General features: G+C 39.9%; 3 protein-coding genes across 5 annotated transcripts; 2 read left to right on the top strand and 1 right to left on the bottom strand.

Annotated features, from left to right (window-relative positions):
- Positions 1-890: 890 nt before the first annotated feature.
- On the top strand, positions 891-5647 carry hint3 (histidine triad nucleotide binding protein 3). 2 transcript variants are annotated; one of them, XM_023331327.1, is made up of 5 exons: positions 891-1239; positions 2201-2318; positions 2406-2475; positions 2598-2724; positions 5569-5647. In XM_023331327.1, exons 1-5 carry the CDS (start codon positions 1099-1101, stop codon positions 5611-5613), a joined length of 501 nt encoding a protein of 166 aa, XP_023187095.1. In that variant the 5' UTR covers positions 891-1098; the 3' UTR covers positions 5614-5647. The 2 variants fall into 2 exon arrangements, with proteins under 2 accessions (XP_023187095.1, XP_005799057.1); XM_005799000.3 differs by lacking the exon at positions 5569-5647 and adding an exon at positions 3204-4231 and having other exon boundaries at positions 892-1239.
- LOC111608154 (actin-binding Rho-activating protein-like) lies at positions 4345-6910 on the bottom strand. The gene is made up of 2 exons (XM_023331326.1): positions 6735-6910; positions 4345-6066 (listed from the first exon to the last, which is right to left on the bottom strand). Exon 2 carries the CDS (start codon positions 6046-6048, stop codon positions 5521-5523), a length of 528 nt encoding a protein of 175 aa, XP_023187094.1. The 5' UTR covers positions 6049-6066; positions 6735-6910; the 3' UTR covers positions 4345-5520.
- Positions 6911-7287: 377 nt separating this feature from the next.
- Positions 7288-18513, top strand: trmt11 (tRNA methyltransferase 11 homolog). Of its 2 annotated transcripts, none has more exons than XM_023331325.1 (13): positions 7288-7364; positions 8266-8331; positions 8466-8539; positions 8616-8697; positions 8781-8873; positions 8971-9105; positions 9427-9583; positions 9664-9744; positions 9876-10040; positions 10639-10711; positions 10852-10986; positions 14407-14527; positions 18218-18513. In XM_023331325.1, the coding sequence occupies exons 3-13, from the start codon at positions 8517-8519 to the stop codon at positions 18356-18358; spliced, it is 1206 nt and encodes a 401-aa protein (XP_023187093.1). In that variant the 5' UTR covers positions 7288-7364; positions 8266-8331; positions 8466-8516; the 3' UTR covers positions 18359-18513. The 2 variants fall into 2 exon arrangements, with proteins under 2 accessions (XP_023187093.1, XP_014324247.1); XM_014468761.2 differs by having other exon boundaries at positions 7289-7371.
- The last annotated feature ends 1938 nt before the right edge of the window (positions 18514-20451 follow it).

Raw genomic sequence — 20451 nt, 5'->3', positions numbered from 1 at the left:
TCAAACACTAAATATACAACAACGCAACAATGTGGGAAAGCAGAGGTAGCCTTCAGTCCTTGAGTCTACTTATAGGAAAACAAAATGATTATAAGAAGTATTGAGTCACTCTACAGCAGAACAAGGGCAATTCATAACCCTGGCAGATTTAGATGTGAAGTATATATATATATATATATATATATATATATATATATATATATATATATATATATATATATATATATATTTTTTTTTTTTTTTTACCTGGTGAAGAAATTTGTTGCAGACAGACTTCATAAAGTCATGCCACCTGTGGAGGGTTAGTTATAATAGATTTATGAAGTAGTGAATGGTATGTTAAAATCAAAATCGTAGCAACAAAGTGCAACTAAATATTTTTCCCGCATCATTATCTTCACTGCAAACATATTTCTGATTTATGAGAAATTATTCAGCCCAATTTTTTAAATATCATTTTTAGTGCTACTGACAAAAATGTACTTAGGGATGCTTCAGTTAGCATTAACAGTTTTTTTTTTTGTCAAAGGTTTTTGTTTCCTGATTAAATGATCAGAACCCGATATGGCCCTCTCCACTTCATCCAAAAACATTTTCAAAATAACTAATGCCATTTGTCTCTTTGGAGACTAGGACTTAATATCAAAAGGAACAGCTGTTGATATTATTGTCCCAGTTTAAATATGTGTATAACTGCATATTAAACATATTTAGTTACATTTTTGCTTCTTTTATACACAAGGATATAAAAATAGAGAGGCAAGCACGGACTTTAAACAACAACAACAACAATATTTTCAGGCCAAACAGAGACTTATAAAATCATTTTCCCCGTTCAGTTTTCCCAGTCGCGCATGCGCAGCGGAAAACCTGTCAAAGTTCTGTTCCTGTTCACATCTGGGGAGAGGATAAAAAAAATATACATAATTCAGTTATTTTGTCATTTTTGTTAAACTTTTAGGTTACGGTTAAGTTAAGACGCTATTGCGCTAGAATAAATATATTTACGTGTACATAAAGAACAGAGGCTGAATCCAGAGTCGAGCATCTGGGATCGACTTCTCTGGTCTTAGTATTGACAATTCACGTTGCCCAGCAATGGCCGAGGGTCAGACTTCTTCTCAGCCCGTCTCAACGGGCACAGACCGAGCCGGCGGTGTACCAGCGGAGGGTTATAACAACAAGTGTGTTTTCTGCAGGATTGCAAACAATGAAATGGACACAGAGCTTCTCCACAGAGTGAGAATCTTTTTCTTCCTGTTTTGTGTGTGGATGTCAGTCAGCTAGCTTTAGCTTGTTTTTGTTAACAGACTCTCATAGCAACGGATTTTGCTCTTGTCAGACATGGACAGGGAAGACGTGGCTGGTATTGAAGCTTCCTTTTAGATATTTTAGTCGATTATAGCTTGCAGAACAGTGAACCTGTAGTGCAGTAATTGTTGTGTTAATGGTCCATCATGTGGGTAAGGTGTGTCTCGCATCCCGTCTGGTCAAAACAGGGTTCCTGTACAAGTCAAAAGTTCACGCAGTAAAAGGCTGTGGTGAAATTTCTCCCTTTTCTAGACTCAAATGTTCAGAATTGTCAGGCTCTTTTAGTCCGAGTACACAAAGACAGAGTCACTGTTCATTTTAAGCAGGAGATGAACAATGGATGGGTGAATAATGGATAAACAGGAATATAGATCGATGGATAATGGACTAATGGATTTAATAGTGGATAGAGTGATGATTATCTGACTGCAGATGGATGGTGGACAGAGAGATGGATAGATACAGGATGGATGTACTATTGAAAAGCTGAATTCTAGGTTAATGAATTGATGAACAGGTGGAGGGACAATAGAAGAGAATATCATTTATTGTTCTCCAAGGGGGAAATTGCTTAATAAAGCGATGATAACTTAGCAGACTGATAAAGGATGAATACACATTTAACAGTCGTTTTTACATGTAGTCTACATTTCTACATTCTACATTTCTACATGTAGAAAATGTAATTTTAGGAAATTACATTTTCCACGCTGCGTTTTCTGTTTCTATCCATATCCAGACGTGGAAGATACATCCATCGAAATCCGTACATTTCTGAATATTTCTAGCCTTCAAAGGAACCAGCCTCATGTGGACACAGAGCAACATGTGGCTGATTGTAAACCACAGACTGGTAACTTCAGGTTTTTGTGAAATAAATATGTTGCAGGATGAAGATATTTGCTGTTTCAGGGACATTAAACCCGCAGCTCCACATCATTACCTGGTTGTCCCAACCAAACATGTTGGAAACTGTAAATCACTCAACATACAACATGTGCCTTTAGGTAAGGTCACTCATTTGTGTTTTTTTTTTTTTTTTTTTTTCCTGCACATACGGTCAACAAGCTAAATTCTTCTCCTGTTGTTTCTAGTGAAGCAAATGGTTGACGTCGGGAAGGATGTTTTGCAAAAACACAACGTGACCGATCTCGCTGATGTCAGGTTAGCAACATTCAGTATCGCACGGCAGTAAATTTAGAGGATCGTCTTTTGACGAGTGACGTATGTTGATGTGTTATGTGCAGCAGATGTAACAGTAAATACTTCACATGTTTCCTGTGCAGGTTCGGCTTCCATTGGCCACCGTTCTGTTCCGTCTCACATTTACACCTTCATGTTCTGGCACCAGTCAGTCAAATGGGCTTCATGTCGCGCCTCATCTACAGACTCAACGCCTACTGGTTTGTCACGGTAAGTTTTAGAAAAACTTTGAATTTAGGTTTGTTAAAAATGAGTGCTTTACCCGGGGCTTCTGTCATCAGAGATATGGAATATGTATTTCTTGCTGTTTTTATTTTAAATGGAAACAACAAGATTAATCCGTACTCTTTTCTCTCTCTTTGGTCAGTTTTGAAATCACAACTTTCTTCTGTCAAATCCTCAATATCTTATTTAATTACTGATGCTACCCTACAGATTTAGAGTAGGTAGCCTAACGTTTTTAGCATTTCAATCATAGGAAGACAATCTGGTCGTTAGTTTTTTATTTGCATATATTGCATCACAGCGTTATTTGCATTTAGACTGTGTGAGTGTAGTGGATGGGGTGCTGCATTTGTTGGTATCTGTAGTGTAGCTGTCACTATACTTTATTCATGATGGGTAAGAACAAAAAAGAAGAAAAACGCCTGAACAGCTAACATCTTCTTTCATTGTCAAATGTTTTGCAGGCAGATCAGCTGATTGAGCTCCTCAACTCTAAAGTAGAGACACATTGAACTCCGTATCCATTTTATTCTTCAGTGAATTTTGATAAAGTGGCGTCAATCATCCTTCCTGTAGCTGCCATGTTGGAGGATACAGGATCTATTGTTCTTTCTTGTTTGACAAAGGTTAAGGACAGTACTTTATTTTAAACGTGTGTGATGCCCTGTAGGGCAAGTACTTCTCGGTTTCTTCACAATGTGCCACAAAGATGCCCCAGGAAGGGTGGGGTATCAAAGCTCTCTGTTAGCTCGTCATCTTAGAGAAAACCAATGGCTATGGACCAATTAGCATTTTTCTGATTTGATCAAAACTGAAAGATGATTTGATTTTAAAATGCAACTGTAGAACAAAACTAATCAACATCAACAGAATCTGTCATTTCATAGGGCCTGCATTGTGAAGCTGAGGTTATGCATGTGAACAAAAATATATTAAATTGAACATTTATCCACTGAGTATATGAGCTGTGCCGCCTGTTTTACATGTGTAATCCTCAAAACGTTACTTTGTTTGTTCAGGTACTGTACAAAATGATCATAAGAAGCACTACGACGCAGTTAATGCACTGAAGATACTTAAAATGATTGTAATGTGTAAAAAGAAAAGTAAAAAAAGCCCCATTGCTTATAGGTGGTATGTGCGAAAGATGTACATTAATACTGACTACCAGTTTGTGAAGGTCTGCTTTACCTCAAACAAAACCATATTTACAGAATACACATAATTCAAAATGAAAAAGCAACAACACTAATTTTATGGCAGACTTGTGTTTTTTTTTTTTGGAAGTGTGTGATTCTATCCAGCTGATCAGTTTAGAAGCTTTTAAATTCAGAAGCCATCCATCTTTAATCAGTTTTATCAAATGTCAGGGCATTGTCATCCTTTATTGCTGTGTATGAACTGAATGTAAATGTGTGGGCACTAGAGCATGTTTTGTACAACCAATATGCACTTTGAATCATTAATTTAGAATAAACAATGTTGCTTCTAAGGGGTTGTTTGTGGTCTTCATTAGTCCTCATTCTTTCTCGTAACTCAAAACATTTGACCATATTTGTACAGTTTCTTAAATAAAGTCAAATTCGCTAGTGTCACATTTTTAAAGTAGTGCTTTTATTACACTGTACATCTTACTGTGGTAAAGGTACAAAAACCCCCAAAACAAAACTAATCATCATGACAGTGCAACTACAAAGCACCTCTGTAATAAACACATATTGCGAGGCTCTGGTCCAAGTCGGATCAGGTTCATCCTATAGCACCAGGCTGTCTGTCAGCGGCAGGCTTTGTGTTCACCTTGGTTCAGGCCCATCTACCCCTCTGACTTTAGATACTCGCTCATGCACTTTCAGTGCACCATAAAGCCGTGGACTTCAATGCGGCCGGGTTTGTATGGTTCTTTTCATACATTTATGGGCTTACAGCTGCAAGCAACATCTTGAAGAGTGGATTATTTAACATCAAAGTTGTTTTAATCGCCAGATGTAGTACAGTAAAATACAGCAGTGGGGACAGGGAGCGCATCCTCAGTTCTTTTAGAGAGGAAATCTCATACTAAGTGTCGAGCTTTGTGGCAGACGGGTGATGAGTTGGGCTGTTTCTGGAGGCCAGTGCACCCTTACACTGAATTGGCCATGAATTCACATCTACATTGTAACAATATAGAGTCAATTGTAAGATTAGATGAGAACAGATGAAGTTGGGCTCAAACTGAGTATTTTTCAGGACTGTGCAGTAAATCTACAACCGGATGGATGGAAGAGAAACAAAACACATCAAGATGTTTCAATGGCCTAGTCAAAGTCCAGACCCAACTAGATCAAACTGCTGTTGAGACTTGTAATCCTTTATGAAAAAAAAAAGTATTGGAAGGTTGGGCAAAATTTTTTCCTGAACAAACTATGAATTTATTCAAGAAAGAAATGCGTGAAATTATTGCTGCACAATTTTCTTTTCCTCATAAATGCACGAACTATCAATCTTCACTACAGCTGGTGACCTTTAATAAAAGTGTTTTAATCATGTTTGGGGAAGTCTTAATTTTTGGAAGCATCTGACCTTCACCGAGGTTGTGAACAGAAATACTGTCTTGTTCTCTTGAAATTATGTCGGAAATGTTGATGATAATTCTACCTGCTTGTGTCTTCACTTTGAGCTGATCTAAAACTACTTTTTAATACAAATCAGGAGGATTTGTAGAGAATTGTATTTTATTTTATTTTTTTGAAGTCACTCTTTCTCAACATGAATCAAGGCATCAACACAAATCCCAATAAGTGCTTATTCCAACAAAGTGATAATTACATGATTGTCCTTTCCTTGCCACAGCATCTCCCCCTCGAAGTCCACCAGCCCCTGTTTTCTGGCCCGTAAAAGAATTCCCACCAGCGTATTGGAGATGGCCACGTAATGCTCAAAAAGCTTCCCGAATTCAACCGTGATCCCTTTCCTGTGGCTGTCTCGTCCGTCCCCGTCGTGCTCCCCGATGTCCCTTATCACCTCGCACAGCTTCTGGACCTCCCTGCCGATGTGTGTGTGAGCCTCCTTCCCACGTTTCTCAGTCAGGGACCCCTGCTGGGGTCTCCCGTAATCATCCTGTCCCCTCTGAAGGGCCACCACAGTCTGCCTGGTGTCATGACTGAAGGGGTTGAGCTTCTGGCTCTCCTGGTGCTCACTGGACCACTTCTGCCAGTTTTCCTTGAGGCCTTTGACAGAAACGTTGGGCATCGCTCTGTCATCGTCACTCCGAGCGGGAGCGTTGAGGTCGACCTCGGGTTTAAAGTTGCTCCTCTGGCTGTTGGTCCCCATTATTCACCCCCTTCATTTCTGAATACAAGAAGAAAAGGACGTTGCAGTGCTAGCCACATATTGCAACTATTACAAAGTGGCTTAGAGGCAACATTTTGGAGTTTCCATTGCAAAGCTCTGATCTCAAAGAAAATTTGTGGACAGTGTTGAAAAGTGTGTGTGTGCCCATAGCTGGTGTAACCTGACTCAGCTATTGTGTCAAGATGAATGGGTCCAGCAAACTACTGTGAGAAGGTTGTGGAAGGATAAACATGGCATAAAGTACTAAAAAATATACATGCATAATGCAAGTATGTAGACATCTGAATTTGTGCGTGCATATTAAATTCTCGAGTATAAATCTGTCATTATCCTGCCATTTAACAAATAGAAGAAAAAAAAACCGTTAAGCCAAATTTGTTGGGATGTGGTTAAATGACATAGATAGAGAGAAAACAGTATTTTATTATTAATATTTTTAGTATCTTAATTTTAATGCTAATTATCACCGGAAGTCGCAATCTGTCCAGTTTCACGTGACATAGTAATAAAATTCAATGCAAGAAGATCTAGTAGAAAAGAAACTACAACTACAATCTATGATTGATCGTACTTCCCTTTTTTTCTAACCTATAATTGCTTTGTTAACCTTTCAAAACTTCAGAGAGTTGATTATCCAACTTTCAGGTGACAGATTCGGATCTTACCTGACCGGCAGCCAAACTCCGGTACGTTCCGGTTCTTCACCTGATGTGGTTTATGAGGGCTGCAGTTTTGCTGACAGCCGCAGCACAGCGGATGCATCAGATCCACACGCAAGCCCATCTGATGGACATCTGTCCCCACCAGTGGGGACGAGGACACTTCCGGGCAGCCAATCACAGACCGCCGTGAAAAAGCGTCTTATCTGTTGGTCATGAAATAGCTTAAAGCTGATTAAAGTACCGTGGAGAGGAGAGAATCTTTCCCTCCCCGTAAAGCAAGTAAAAGTTGCGTACATTTGATTTATAAGATTCTTATTTAAATATAAATTAATTAATGTTAATTAATAAATGTTCCGAATTAGGTACACTGTTTATAATGGTACAAATGACTATAACCATTAAAACGTAGAGCTAAACCAGTAACTTCAACATATTAGAGAGTATATCATCAAAAACTGAGCGCACATAACCCTGCCTTTTATGGCTACATTGTCACCTCCAAGCGGCACCTTTTGTGCATGTTCCTGTTTCTAGCCGGACTTATTTTGAACCCGCACTAGCCATGGCCGCCTCCGGTAGCAAATCATGCCTCCAATATCTCTTCCATCTGGCTCATGACCATCTGGATTTTAGGTTACCGGTAACGATAAAACTAATTTCTTATTGTTTGTTTAGCTTCCGGTGATACATTTTTTTTTACAGCTAGTTGCTATATGACCCGCTCCACTCTGTTATAGCATGGTATTATGATATGGTAGCTTAATGCTAATGTAACAGGAATGTTAGTACCTCTGAATGAATCGATATCCGCAGATTAAAGTTGCTGATTTAAGATAGAGTGGTTACAAAATAATAACACATTGAAATGTTTCTCTTCCGACCACTCTATTTGTGGATAATCCACTAATACTCGGTCTTAACGTTTATTTCCATTCACATGTCTATCTATAAATGTCAATGGGAAGTTTAAATTTTTTTTTTGCAACTTTATTTTTTAAATGATATGGACTAGGTTTCTTTTAAGGTAATGTAATTTTTTTTTATAAAAGAGTCTCTAAAGCAGCTTTAAGGAACAATCCCTAAAGGGTTAAATTGTTCCAAAATGCATAATTTAACCTTAGGGAACCTAAAAGTTGTCCTCAACCTTTAGGATGTAATCTTTAAAGAAACCCCAAGAAAGTTTACCACACCTCTCACTATTTCTCAAATAAATAACGGATAAAAATCATAGAATATTTCCCCAGGGATAAAAGTTATTCAGAGTGGGCTTTGCAGCAGTTTAACAGAGCAATGCGGAAAAGTTCCCTGAAAGTTTTCTTCAATTTCTTTGATTTAAACCTTATAGAACATTTCCTGATGGTTGAACTTAATTTTCAATCTGTAGCCTTTAGAGAAACCTTAGCAAACATTCCTAAAGCGTTTCTAGAAGGTTATGTGCAACATTTTCTGAAGTTTCAAGTTTTTTTATGTCATGATTTCTGTTAAATCAATGATGTCTTGACATAATTCTTCATTTATGCCCTGATTCTAATAGGAGATTAAGGCTCTGCTGGCTCTCCGACTGAAACCATTCCATCCCTGCGGAAACTTTAAAGAGCAGGTCAGAGGTCACCGTGTGCACTCTGATCTTTTTGTCTGACGTTTTGCAGGTCAACAGATGGTTGGGTGGGATTTAGATTAGAGCATCTTTTCATCGTCCTCACAGTCGGTACGTTTCTATTCTGCTGTTTTTAGTCTCCTTTCTGGTGCTTGGACTGCTTGTCGGAGGAAGATGTTTGCACCGTGATGGCCAGATCTGTTTGTGCAAAGTAAGTGTGTGAGTTCTGCTCACAGACATCTTTAATGAGAAAAAAAAAATCTTACCCCCCCATCTTGTCCTCCAAGGTCTGCATTTGAGCTCTGGGGCCGTGGACGAACACACAGTGAACTCAGGACATCCCTGTTAAACTACCCACCAGACAAAATGGTGAGTGAGCTGTGGTATAAATCACAGTTTACCCTTATCAACTCTACTTCTGACCTCCTTTCTCCTCCTTGATTTCGCTACAGAGTCCATACATGCAGAAAGGCTCTTCGTACAGAATAAATGTCTACACCTTCAATAAAACATTGTTGTTTGAGGACAGAATTAAAAAGATTGATGTGAGTATTTGTCTGAGAGTGGAGACGGATGGTTTACTTCCACATTCAAAGGTTGTATATTGTATTAATGCCATGTTTATCCTACTCTGCTCATTAGGCCATGGATTATCTTCCCTTTGAAGGCAACGTGAGCCTGAAGAACCCTCAGCACATCTTCTGTTTGTTGGAGGACTATGGCACCGACCCCAACAACATCCCTGAGCATCCAAACTACATCTACTTTGGCAGATGGGTGAGAAATAGAAACTTTGCAAAAATATTAGTTCTTCAACTGTTGCCTCATCACAACCGCAAACTTCAATGAAGGATTGTTTAGTGGAAGGGAAAGATGAATAGGTTTTTCACATTTTTACAGACGTGAAAGGTACGACATATATTGGTGTTGAGCAATTACAGTCAAAAATATTTAAGCTTGTGGTTGTAAAAAAAAAAGAAAAAAAATCAAGAGAAATGAATACTTTTGGAAGGTGCTGTAGATTAATCTACCTTTTTTTGGTTTGCATTAAACTAAGATAGGTGTTGATGTGATTTCATTTTCATACCTGCGCCTCAGATAGCAGACGGTCAGCGGGAACTGATTCGCTCCTACAGCGTGAAGAACAGACATTTCATCGGGAACACCAGCATGGACGCCGGCCTGTCGTTCATCATGGCCAACCACGCAATGGCCAAAGACAGCGACCTTGTTTTTGACCCATTTGTAGGCACAGGTAAGATCTCTGAAGCATGCAGCTGTGGACAGAGACTGCATCAGAAAATTTTTTTCACTGCCTCCCTCTTTCGGTCGCAGGGAGCCTTTTGGTTGCGTGTTCTCATTTTGGAGCGTACGTGTGTGGAACAGACATCGATTACAACACTATTCACGGAAAAGGTATGGCTCTTCTCTCAGCTGCAGTTAGCGTGTCTTGTCTCTGTGGGTTTTTTAAAAAAATATATCTTTTACTGCTGTAGAAAATGTCCCATTAGAAGCGCATTGACAGAGTCTTTTGTCTTCCACTCTAGGCCGGTCCAGTCGTAAAAACCAGAAATGGAGAGGACCCGATGAGAACATCCGAGCCAACCTCCGGCAGTACGGAAAAGAGGACATGTATGTGGACGTGATGGTGTCTGACGCGTCCAAGCCGGTGTGGAGGAACGCAGCTCTGTTTGACGCCATCATCACTGACCGTAGGTTCTTTGTTCATTCGTTCGAAGATTGCAAAAATTTTAGAAGTCGCTTAGTCCAGTTCAGAAGGAATAAGTTTAAACACAGCAAGTAGGAGGAAAAGTTTGATATCGCTGCTTATGACTTGTTTGCTTGGCACTTCCTTTAATTCATTGTGTGTTTCAGCTTTGACCAAAACAAACACTTGTGTATTTTTATTTATTGTTTTTTTTTTTTGAGAGGGTTGGCCTACACTGAAAGTTTCTTTTTATTTGACGATAAACACTCAAAAACAGGATTAAAGTGGAAAATTCTTCAGACTCACAGTTAAGCATGGCGGAGCATGTGAGATGCTGCGGGCCTGATGTTTTTGCAGTGGTATGTTGAGCATTTCAATTAGAAATAAAAATCTCGTAGCTTCCTACCGGAATCTGCGAATGGGTCGTGTTCTTTATTTCTAATACGAAGACATTGAGCTGTTTTACAATTATAACAGAGAATAGGTTTCACACCTGCTCTTTCTTGAGCTTCTAAAAAATATATATTTATTAATTTATGTAACTCTTTGCTTTCTTGATGCTTAGTATGTTCCTTTTCATACGTTTTTTTTTTTTTTTTCAGCTCCATACGGGATTAGAGAGTCAACCAGAAGGACTGGCTCCCATAAGGACACCATTAAATCCCCTGATGGGCTGTAAGTTGCACTAAAATGCTATTATCCAAGGAAAAAAAAAATACTTTAACTTATTAGTTTTATGTACAAACAAATGCATTTCTTTTTAAAGTTTTCTGCATCAAGTCTTAAACCCTCGTTCTCGCGAATCTCTTCCACAGATACGCAGAGTCCCACGTACCTGTCTCACAGGCGTACCACTTGAGTGACATCTTTACAGATCTGTTAAGCTTCTCCGCCCACCATCTTGTCTTGGGTGGGAGGCTTGTCTATTGGCTGCCTGTACACAGGCCAGAGTGAGTAACATACACGGTCTCATCTGCTAATAACAACACACAGCCAGTTCAGTTCCCAGGACAACCCTTTGGTCAAGAGAGATTGTACTGCTTGTTATGTGAAAATCAGTGGTTAACAGATGGAAATAGAGCTTCCATGAAAATGCAACCACGTAAAAGCAAAATCAATTAAGCTGTCTTTATTCATAGAACATCGTTTATACACAATGAGGGCAAAAGAAACCTTTAAGAAAAAAAAAAGCACAGTAGGCATTGAAAAATTCAAAGAACAAATAGAAACTTTATGAGCTAATCCTGACCAGGGGGAAACAACTGATCAACTTTTTCAAGTGATAATATGAAGGAACTGTCAGTAGACGAAGACAAGTTTATAACGTATAGCATCATACAAATGGTTTCCAAAGAGAAACGAGTCACATTTAGCTTATTAGGTAAAGCATGACAGATTTTTTTTTATGATCAGATCATCTGTGCCCTTTAAACTATGTTGAGTATTTCTTCTATAAGCCATCTTGAATTATTATTTTACCTTTACAAGCTCGTAAAAATGAAAATGCATCTCAAATGTTGTTTTGAAAAACAATAAAACCTGTTACCAGTAGGGGGCAGCCTCATACCACAAACCCGGACTGCTTGATTCTTGCTCGTTTTGTGCACAAAGTTTACGTGAGCGCTTCACTTTACCGTCATGATAAAGTAGATGTCACAGAAGCACTAAAAATAAAGCTCTGTATCACAAAGAACTTTCCGTATGCTTTCTCTCTAGTTTTTCCCAGCATGCCCTTCAGTGGAGTCACGATCACTCTCCAGTCACGCGTGTAAATAAATGACAGTGTTTGCGCAAAAATAACGTACAGGTGTGTGAAGGTGTTTCCAGCAATACAGCTGGGCCTTGGCAAACCACAACTGACACCGCTGAGCTGCTTTATAGGTTGTCTGAGCAAGATGGCCCCTCTTAAACAAAGTCCATCATTGTTAGAAGCACCATGCGACACAGCAAAGGGAAGGAGTGCAGGTGTTCAGCTGTAAAGGTGTGAACCGCAACAGGCTTCAGCATCAACGGCCCTTCTGGGCAGGAAAAGCCCAAAGGGCCTGCAGTTTTTTTTGAGCGCTGATTATAAGGTTTCGGAGGAGATGAGATAATCGCGCGCCGTGTAGCTTCGGAAGAGGCAGGGAGCACATTCAGCGTAAAAGGTAACAGCAGTTTGCTTAACTGTATGGATTTTCATACATGCGTGAGCGTGTGTGGTCTTGCACTTGAGCTAATGTTTGTGCCATCATGTTCACACGTCATCCCATCAGTCCCCGGCAACCGCGCCTGTGCCAAAATAAACACGCGAGGCCGAGCAGGCAGGACAGATATATGAATTATCTGTCTCTACGGTCTGCAGGCTGACCTTTGTGTTTTGTGAATGTTTGTGTCTGCGTGCGTAGGGGTGCGTGTGTGTATGTGTGTAAGGCCAGGCGTAGCCTGTCTCCTGGGCCCTATCTGGCGGCTCTACGGGGAACCCTATCAGGTTTCAATCGCCCCTTCCAACCAACATATGCAAGCATGAATCTGTGGCTGTGATAGAACCAGTGGGGACTCTGGACGTCTGGCCGCTTCATGACAATAAAGAGCTGTGCGTGGGCGTGGGGGGGTGTGGGTGTGTGTGATGACAGGTGACATGAAGAACTGCTTTAACTTTCCTCCATTTTTGCCCCTGAAAAATAATAAATGAAGTAGAGAAAAGGATAAAGATGGATGATGTTGCATCCGTCATCTCTGCCATAAAGTTACCCAGCTGCAACATAAATACGCAAAGCTGAGATGTAAATGGTGCTTTGTTAGGACAAAGGCAATACTTGTATAAAGAATGATGTTTGAGGATTTTCAATTTTTTTCTATTTTTGATTAACCGGTTCTTGGTCCTGGAAGTCACGCATAACAAATCCTTTAACACACATTTAATGAAACAGGGACACAGATCAATTACTTAAGTCGCCTTCACACTGGATGAACACCGCCACACAGTCTCCAGGACTTCGAAGGCCATTCAAACGTGGCTAGAAAACAACAAATCTGTAAAACCTAAATCCAGTTTAAAGGTAATCATGGCAATGCTGCACTCTTAAGGAACTTTTTCTCCTGCTCCTCCCAGCCATCCTCCCGTGTGCTACTGAACTGGGCCTCAGGTCTGCATCGAGTTGTTTCCTTATTCCAAAATTGCTCCAATCTCAAAAAGCGTTGGGGGTTTCTGCGCCGTCATCAGCAGTTTCAGCCTCGCTGTAGGGGAGGAAACACCATCTGGACTTTAATAAGTTAATGAAAAGATGCAGGTGAAGGGGGTTTTCCAAACAGATTGCATCCAGCATGCCCTCCTACACAATGATTCGAACATAGTGCAATGCTCTTGGTGCCTATAATTACAGATAAAGTCAGAAGGAATGGTGTATGAAACTCGTTTGTTTTTCCACTGATCACAAGAAGCTAATTAAATAGAGGATTTTAAATTTAAAATAGCCTTTTTTATGAGTTCAAAAGTGATCGTTTTGTAAACCTTTTTCTTCTGCTGTCTCTACATTGCTTAATATGATGCATTATAACTGCAGCTTAAAAAAGCTGTCTTCAGTCGGCCACTGCATGTGCAATTTGGAGGCATGTGTTCCTATAAACAAATATAGATGTATTTTTGTATGGAACCTCATGACGGCACAATGTTTATTGGTTAGAGGTCCTGAAATTTTCTCTATCAGTCAATTGTTGAGATCCGGTTGGTTGCAGATCGTGTGGTACACAAAACCTGCTGTCTGTAGCCTGTTAGCTTAGCCGCACACTACCTGAGAAGTAAAAACAAGCCGGACTCCTCTCTCTGCACTTACTCTTTCTGATAGGCAGCGCAGAATTATGCTTTGGCTGCATCACCAGCCGTTCCCATAGCAACCAAACATCCCCACATGCGGCCAAGGAATCGGGGCGAAACGGTGATGTTGAAATCTGGCTACGAGTTGTCGGGACTGTCGCTACGCCGGTGGCGGTGTGGGGAAGGTGCTACTGACACAAACGCGCAAACGCATACATCATGCTTGGTTAATAGGCCTTAGCGTGGACTGGCCTGGTGATGATGGAGCGAGCAGTCAACCTGTCAGCTCAGATTCACTTTTTCCACCTTCTTTTTTGCACCCAACAAAACCTTCATAAGCTTACAAGCTGTGATCTCATTGCACTGCTGGAGCAGATGGTGTTTATTAGAGAAAGAGAGCAGCACAGAGAAAATAAGACCTTGCTGTAAATCCTTCCTTAGTCCAATAACTCAAATGTTTCCAGTCATTCAGTTTTTCTTATCATAACTTAAACTTGTAATGAATCAGTCCACTTTTTTGTGTCTCTGCTCGGAGGACAAGCACCTTGCTGAATGTGTCCTGTTGTCCGTTTCCCAGGTACTGCGAGGAGATGGTTCCTCTTCATCCTTGCCTTCTTCTCATCAGTAACTGCGAGCAGACGCTCTCCAGCCACACGTCACGGCGGCTAATCACCATGGAAAAAATTAAGGAGCCAGAGGTAAGTGCTAGCGGAAAAATGTCAGGCTGGAAGCTGGAAATCCAAAGTGTTTATGGGAATTAAAATTCCAATGTTTTTCTAGTTGGAATACGAGGAGTTACTGGTCCGATGTTTTTTGTACATTTTTTTGTTGGATAAAAAAAAAAAAAAAGGAGCGGATGAATAAAATCCAGTGTGTTCCAGTGCAGTTAAGTCGCGGCGGGTCGATTTGCTCTCGCTCACGTTGTTAAATATTTGTATGGCTTCTGAACGTTTGCATAATTCAGTTTGATAGGCCAGTATCTGAAATACTTATTTAGATTTCTATCCCTGGTTTGGGTCAGTTGACTCTCACAAAATGTGACAAACGATGAGTCCTATAATACTGAAAGAACGCCAAATGACCTCCATCTGGTAAATATCATTTACTGGAGTCATAAAACTACATTACATTCTAATTCAACAAACTAGGTTCAGAATAGAGAGAAGGATGTTAAATTGTTTGTGATCTCAAAACAACTTTTTCTAGGTCCTTTCTGCAAAGATTAGGTGCTGTCACCTCATTTTCATTTCACAGCTGTCAAATGGAGAAGGGCTGACATGATGAGGCCCAGTCAAGTCAAACGATTAATTAATAAGATAGAAATAATGGTAACACTTTATTTAACGGGGTGTGCATAAGACTGACATGACACTGTCATAAACATGACATGAATATGAAGGAGTCTTTATGAATGTTTATGACTGTTGTCATGAAGTGCCATTTGGTAAATAATGACTCTTTTAATGGACTTTTAATGCAACTTTGCATTAACAGTGTCATTATTTACCAAATGACACTTCATGGCAACAGTCATAAACATTCATAAAAACGCCCTCAGCTTCATGGCAGTTGTTATGTCATTTTTATAACAGTGTAGTGTCAGATAAAGTGTTGCTGAGATAATAAAGTAAATCCATTCCTTTGATGTACCTGCCAGGTTCTAACTTTGCTTTTTTTCTGTTCTGGAAGTGCAGCCATATTATATATATGTCTTTGTTTTACAAATGATCATAATGTTACTTATTAACAACCTGTGAGCAGCAGAAATGTTTGATGTTTTTGTGTGTGTGTGGGAGGGGGCTGTATAGGTGTGTGTGCTCGATCAGAAACATTTATATGAAGTGAAAACACGTGTGCGCCACCCCGCTCCTTAATGCAGTCATTGTATTTTGCAGAAGTGCTCCGTTTGTGTGACCATGTAAGCATGAGCGTATGCAGTATGTGTGTTTGTTTTCACATGACATCCCACTGGAAGTGTTGGTGTCTGTATTTCTGTCTGCAGCAAATCCTCGCCATCTGGCTGTGATTGGCTCATTTCTTTTATACTGGAACCCTAAATGGCTTAATCACACGTCGTATGGAAAACAATCCGTCTTTGGATCTGACATCCAGTCCACTTCAAAACCCACAAAATTGCTCCCATGAACGGCGCTGTGTAACATGCGCACACAAACACAGAGTTGTGTGATGTTATCTGAGCGGTATCTGTCTCAGGTTGCATTTTTCTTTTCTTTCCAAATGGCTTTCAGAGTGCTCCTATCTGCACACTTTAATCAGGCTTCCCAGCCTGATGTTTCCCAAGCAAATGTTTGCTTCACTTTGACGTGCGTGCGTGGGCGTGTTCAGCTCTTTCTGTTTCTATGGTAAATGGCATGGCCTTATTCCTTTTAACATTTGATTTCTAATCGGAAAAAGATTTGTTTGATTTAGAAATGTCAGTGTCCAGTCCACTCTCTGTATCTAAATTTAAATATCTGCCAATACTGATATTTTTCATCCAGGAGCTGAAACAGGCTTCTTCTGCTAAGCTTGTGGCTTTTTTAGTAGTAGCATATTAGTTTAAAAAAAAGTCTGAATTTGCTTCATCCAGTGACAGAAAAACTCAACTGTGATTTAAATTTTTAGCTGCTGCTATTCTTCTACATTCAGAAATGAACTGTTACCCATTATTTCAGTTCAGTTTAGTTAAAAAATGCTAAATACTACTAAATTTAACAGCGGAAGTGACATCACACTACTTGAGAGATTGAGAGAAGTAATGCTGAAAGCTCGGTAAAACAGGGGTTTATTCTTTGGAGAAATAAAGTAAAATATACTTTACACTAAAATTATTTTTTTAATTGGCAGCCATGTCCAGGAGTGTACGATGTTTGAAAATCATGTGATGCCGTTATTGTTGGTTTAAAATGACAGTGATGATATAAGTTTTGATAAAAACCACATTTTCCTTACTCCTCTCTTCCAACCTTTTGCATATTGTGCGTCATAATTGGTGTCTGCAGAAGTGAGACTCCATCCAACTGCTTGAATATGTTAATGGATTGCAAAATGTAAACTCAAGCAATTATTTCTTTTCAAACTGTTCTTGGTAATTTTATAAATGTGCGCACTGTTTTTGGGAGGGCATTGTTGTTCTTTCCCACAAGACAAGATTGCGTCATCGTTACTTTCGCCATTTTTTGCATTGAATCCCAAGCTTTTCTTTTGTGACTTGTCTAAATCTACAGCAACTGTAGTTTTTTTTCTTTCTTTAAAAAAAAAACTATTGTTGTTTTTGCAAAGGGTCTCATAGTTCCTGCTGGTTTCTAGTTTTACTGACCATGAAACAGGAAGCCGCTGCTTTGCTCCACGTCATTTTATTTTACTGGCTGTACGTGATAATGCTGCTGCTCTTTCACACTGAGTGTGACTGCAGGATGCTGTGAATCACCAGCAATAGAAAACCACCGGTGAACGCGGAATGAACTAAATTAATTTGGACTAGCAATTACCATCTCTTCTTGCTCATGTCATCTCCTTTCCAAACTACTTGACTCATCTTTAGCATTTCAGCTTTTTTTACAGTCAGGTCTGAGTCTGCTTATGCATCACTACGGACGTAGGTGTTGAAGACGGTGATATTATCGAGATTGTTACGATGACACTTTTTCGAGACATTATCCTACCATTGTTGAGTCTGAATTTTATGAAACAATAGTGGATATTAAGCACAACCAGGTTGTTATTGTGGTCTTTACTATACAGTTTTTTACCATTTCCAATACAGCGTTAGGGAGGCAAATTATGTCTTTTGTCCCACCCTTTAGGAACACAGTGTGTCATTAATTGGTGAGAAGATGCACAACAGCAAAACCGTTTCCCCCCTCCTAACATTAAAGGAGGTAAACTCTCTCTGTGGACTGCCAAAATAACACTGCACACTGTAAATTGAGCATAATATGGGCTCTTTAATTTGGGTTCATGGTGAGGTTGTTTCCTCTGAATGATCATGCAAAATGTTTCCAGGTTGCTTGGCAGCGTCTGCGAGCAAACGAGAGGTGGTACAAACATATTACAGCACTTCCAGCTCAACTCACCTCATTATTCCTCTTCCCAGCATCTCTCTTCCTCCCCCGATGCCTCTGCAGATCAGCAGCTACCTTCCAGCCAACACAAACGTCTTTATAAGGAGGAAACAGTTGATATATATTTAGTCATGCATTTAGAATGTAAACACGGAAAACTACACAATGTTTCTCTTTTTTTTTTCTTAAGAGAAAAACAAAATTACCACCTGTCATAGACCTCTTTGACCTTTTTTTATACAGGTATGTGAAACAGTTGCTTGTACTTAGGCTTAACTTTTACATGTTAAGCACAATAACCCAGATATTGTTTTGTTTCTACAGGAACTGGACAGCCTGGCTCATCTTTCAGACCCCCGCTTCATCCCCTACCAGGGACACAACGCCTTCAGAGAGAGGTATTTCAGTGGACTAAACAAAAGGTCTGGCAAGGACGACACGAAATCAGACGTCAGTGGAAAGTGAAGACACAAAGGCCCTACTAATAGCAAGGAATCTTTTTTGAGTTTTTCCACACAAAAAAAAAGGCTTTTAAATTTTGGCTATCTTTGATCTTAATAATGTTGCTATTATTTGTACTACTTTGCTAATAAAAGGACAAACAAATGTCAAAAAAGTGACAAAAAGTATCTACGTTTTTTAATATAATGACTAGCTTATAATTATAAAATCAAGATCTTAGAATTGAATTCTAAGATCTTGCAAATGATCTAACATAAATAAATACAGTATCTCTTATCTGTTTAGAGATGTACAGGGAAAATGTACGTTCACTCGGCGACCAGTCAAGCAGAAACTCAGAAATTGGATCTTCTTTCAATATGTGCACTAACCATATCGCGGAGTTCCCAGATTGTGATAAGAACAACGCTCTTCATTCTGGATGCTACTACATAGGTGTTTAAGAAGTTGGAAGAAGTACTGAGATATAAGACGTTAATTGAAAGGAAACAAACGTTTTCTATGTCTTGTTGCTACAAGTCCGGTACATTCAGGCTGTGTGGGAGCGAGGGAGAGCAGGACTTTAAACAAACAACAGGAAGACTGAACTAAAAGTTGCTGTTTCTCTGTCTTATCTTTTAGAGATTTCAACCTTTGCGAGTCATTGAACAGGCTGGGTTTGGAAATGCTGGCAGCTTTTTGGAAATCTCATAGTTAAGCCTTTGTGCTCTCGAGTTAGTTCACCCAGGGATCGCTTTTTTAAGTAAAGCAAGACACGCTAATGCTATGCTAGAAGTGAGAACTCCCCCATATAAGGAGGAGTTCATACGCTGCCCAGCGCCCTATTACTCTCTGCACGGCGACTAGGCAGGCCTTCGACTCCATTACCCCGTCTGTCTGTTTATCGGATGGGCCTCTGCCTTTCCGCTACGCTTCCTTCTCCCGGCTTCATAGGGAGAGTTCAAAGCGCCATCACATGATACGCAGCTCCCCATCATTTGTGGTGAACACTGCTTATAGTTCCCACAGCGGCCTTTTGTTGTCCGTCATCATCATCATCATGTAAAATCAAATGTTACATAAAAAAAAGCCTCCTTTGCCCTTCTTATAAGTCCTGCCATTGTAGATTTCTTGTTGAAGAAAGTCGTCCTGTCACTGTGGTTGAGTGGTGCTGTGTTTGTGCCGCCGCCACATTAGTGATAAAACGAGTCCTTGAGCGCGCTCAGTCTCCAATGATGCAGACGATAATTAGGGCGAGGGGATGTGTGGAGGAAGGCGGGGTCCTCTCCACACACCACGTAATGCTGTCCAGACGTTGAGGAAATTCTGTTTGTGAATGTGTTTATACTCGTGTAAGAGCTGGTTTTGTTTTATACTGGACACTAGCTGCAGTAAAGCAGTTTCTTGATGTCTTTCAGTGATAATCCAGAAGCTTGAAGCCAAAATTGTTCATAATAGTCACACCTTAACCATTTGTTTAGTTGATAAGCACTGTTATCAGCTTAGTTATTTTCTTTTCCTATTTATATAGTGATCATGGTGGGCAAAAATTCTGTTGTAGAAGTGACAATAGTTGGGCATAAAGCTCATTAAATATGTTTTGGAATAAAATATGAACTTTTTAAGTTTTCTTAAGTCTCGTTGGTTTTTTAACCCAAAGGACCCTTTAGAAATCTACAAAAAGTTACAGTAAGACAATAATTTAAAACATTTTTATTTACAGTCTTCATTAACAATTTGACAAGACCAAAATAGAAAGCAGTGAATTATTTCAAAGAATATTTTATATTTACTTCCAAACTGTGATTTTAAGGGAAATCAACAGGCAGTGGCATTGTGCATGCAGGACTCAGCTGCCTGCGTTTGCTTTGGACCGGGGCGGCGGCCATCGCTGCAACCACTGCTTATTAAGAACAATACTCACTTTCTTTAGTCGCCAACGTCTTCAGCGACATCAGAGAAAAATGGCTAGTTACTTCTTTTGAAAAAATTTCCCCAGAAGAGTCTGAAAAGTTGCTAAGTTGGTGGTGTTACGTTCTTCGTCTCACCAGTATGGCGCCAGCTCAGGCGTTTTGGGTTTAACCCCACCTGCCCAGTGAGAATCCAACGGGTGGTGG

This window comes from Xiphophorus maculatus, chromosome 3 (assembly GCF_002775205.1).
Source record: "Xiphophorus maculatus strain JP 163 A chromosome 3, X_maculatus-5.0-male, whole genome shotgun sequence".
Lineage (NCBI taxonomy): Eukaryota > Metazoa > Chordata > Actinopteri > Cyprinodontiformes > Poeciliidae > Xiphophorus > Xiphophorus maculatus.
This window is presented reverse-complemented; position numbering and strand designations above follow the sequence as displayed.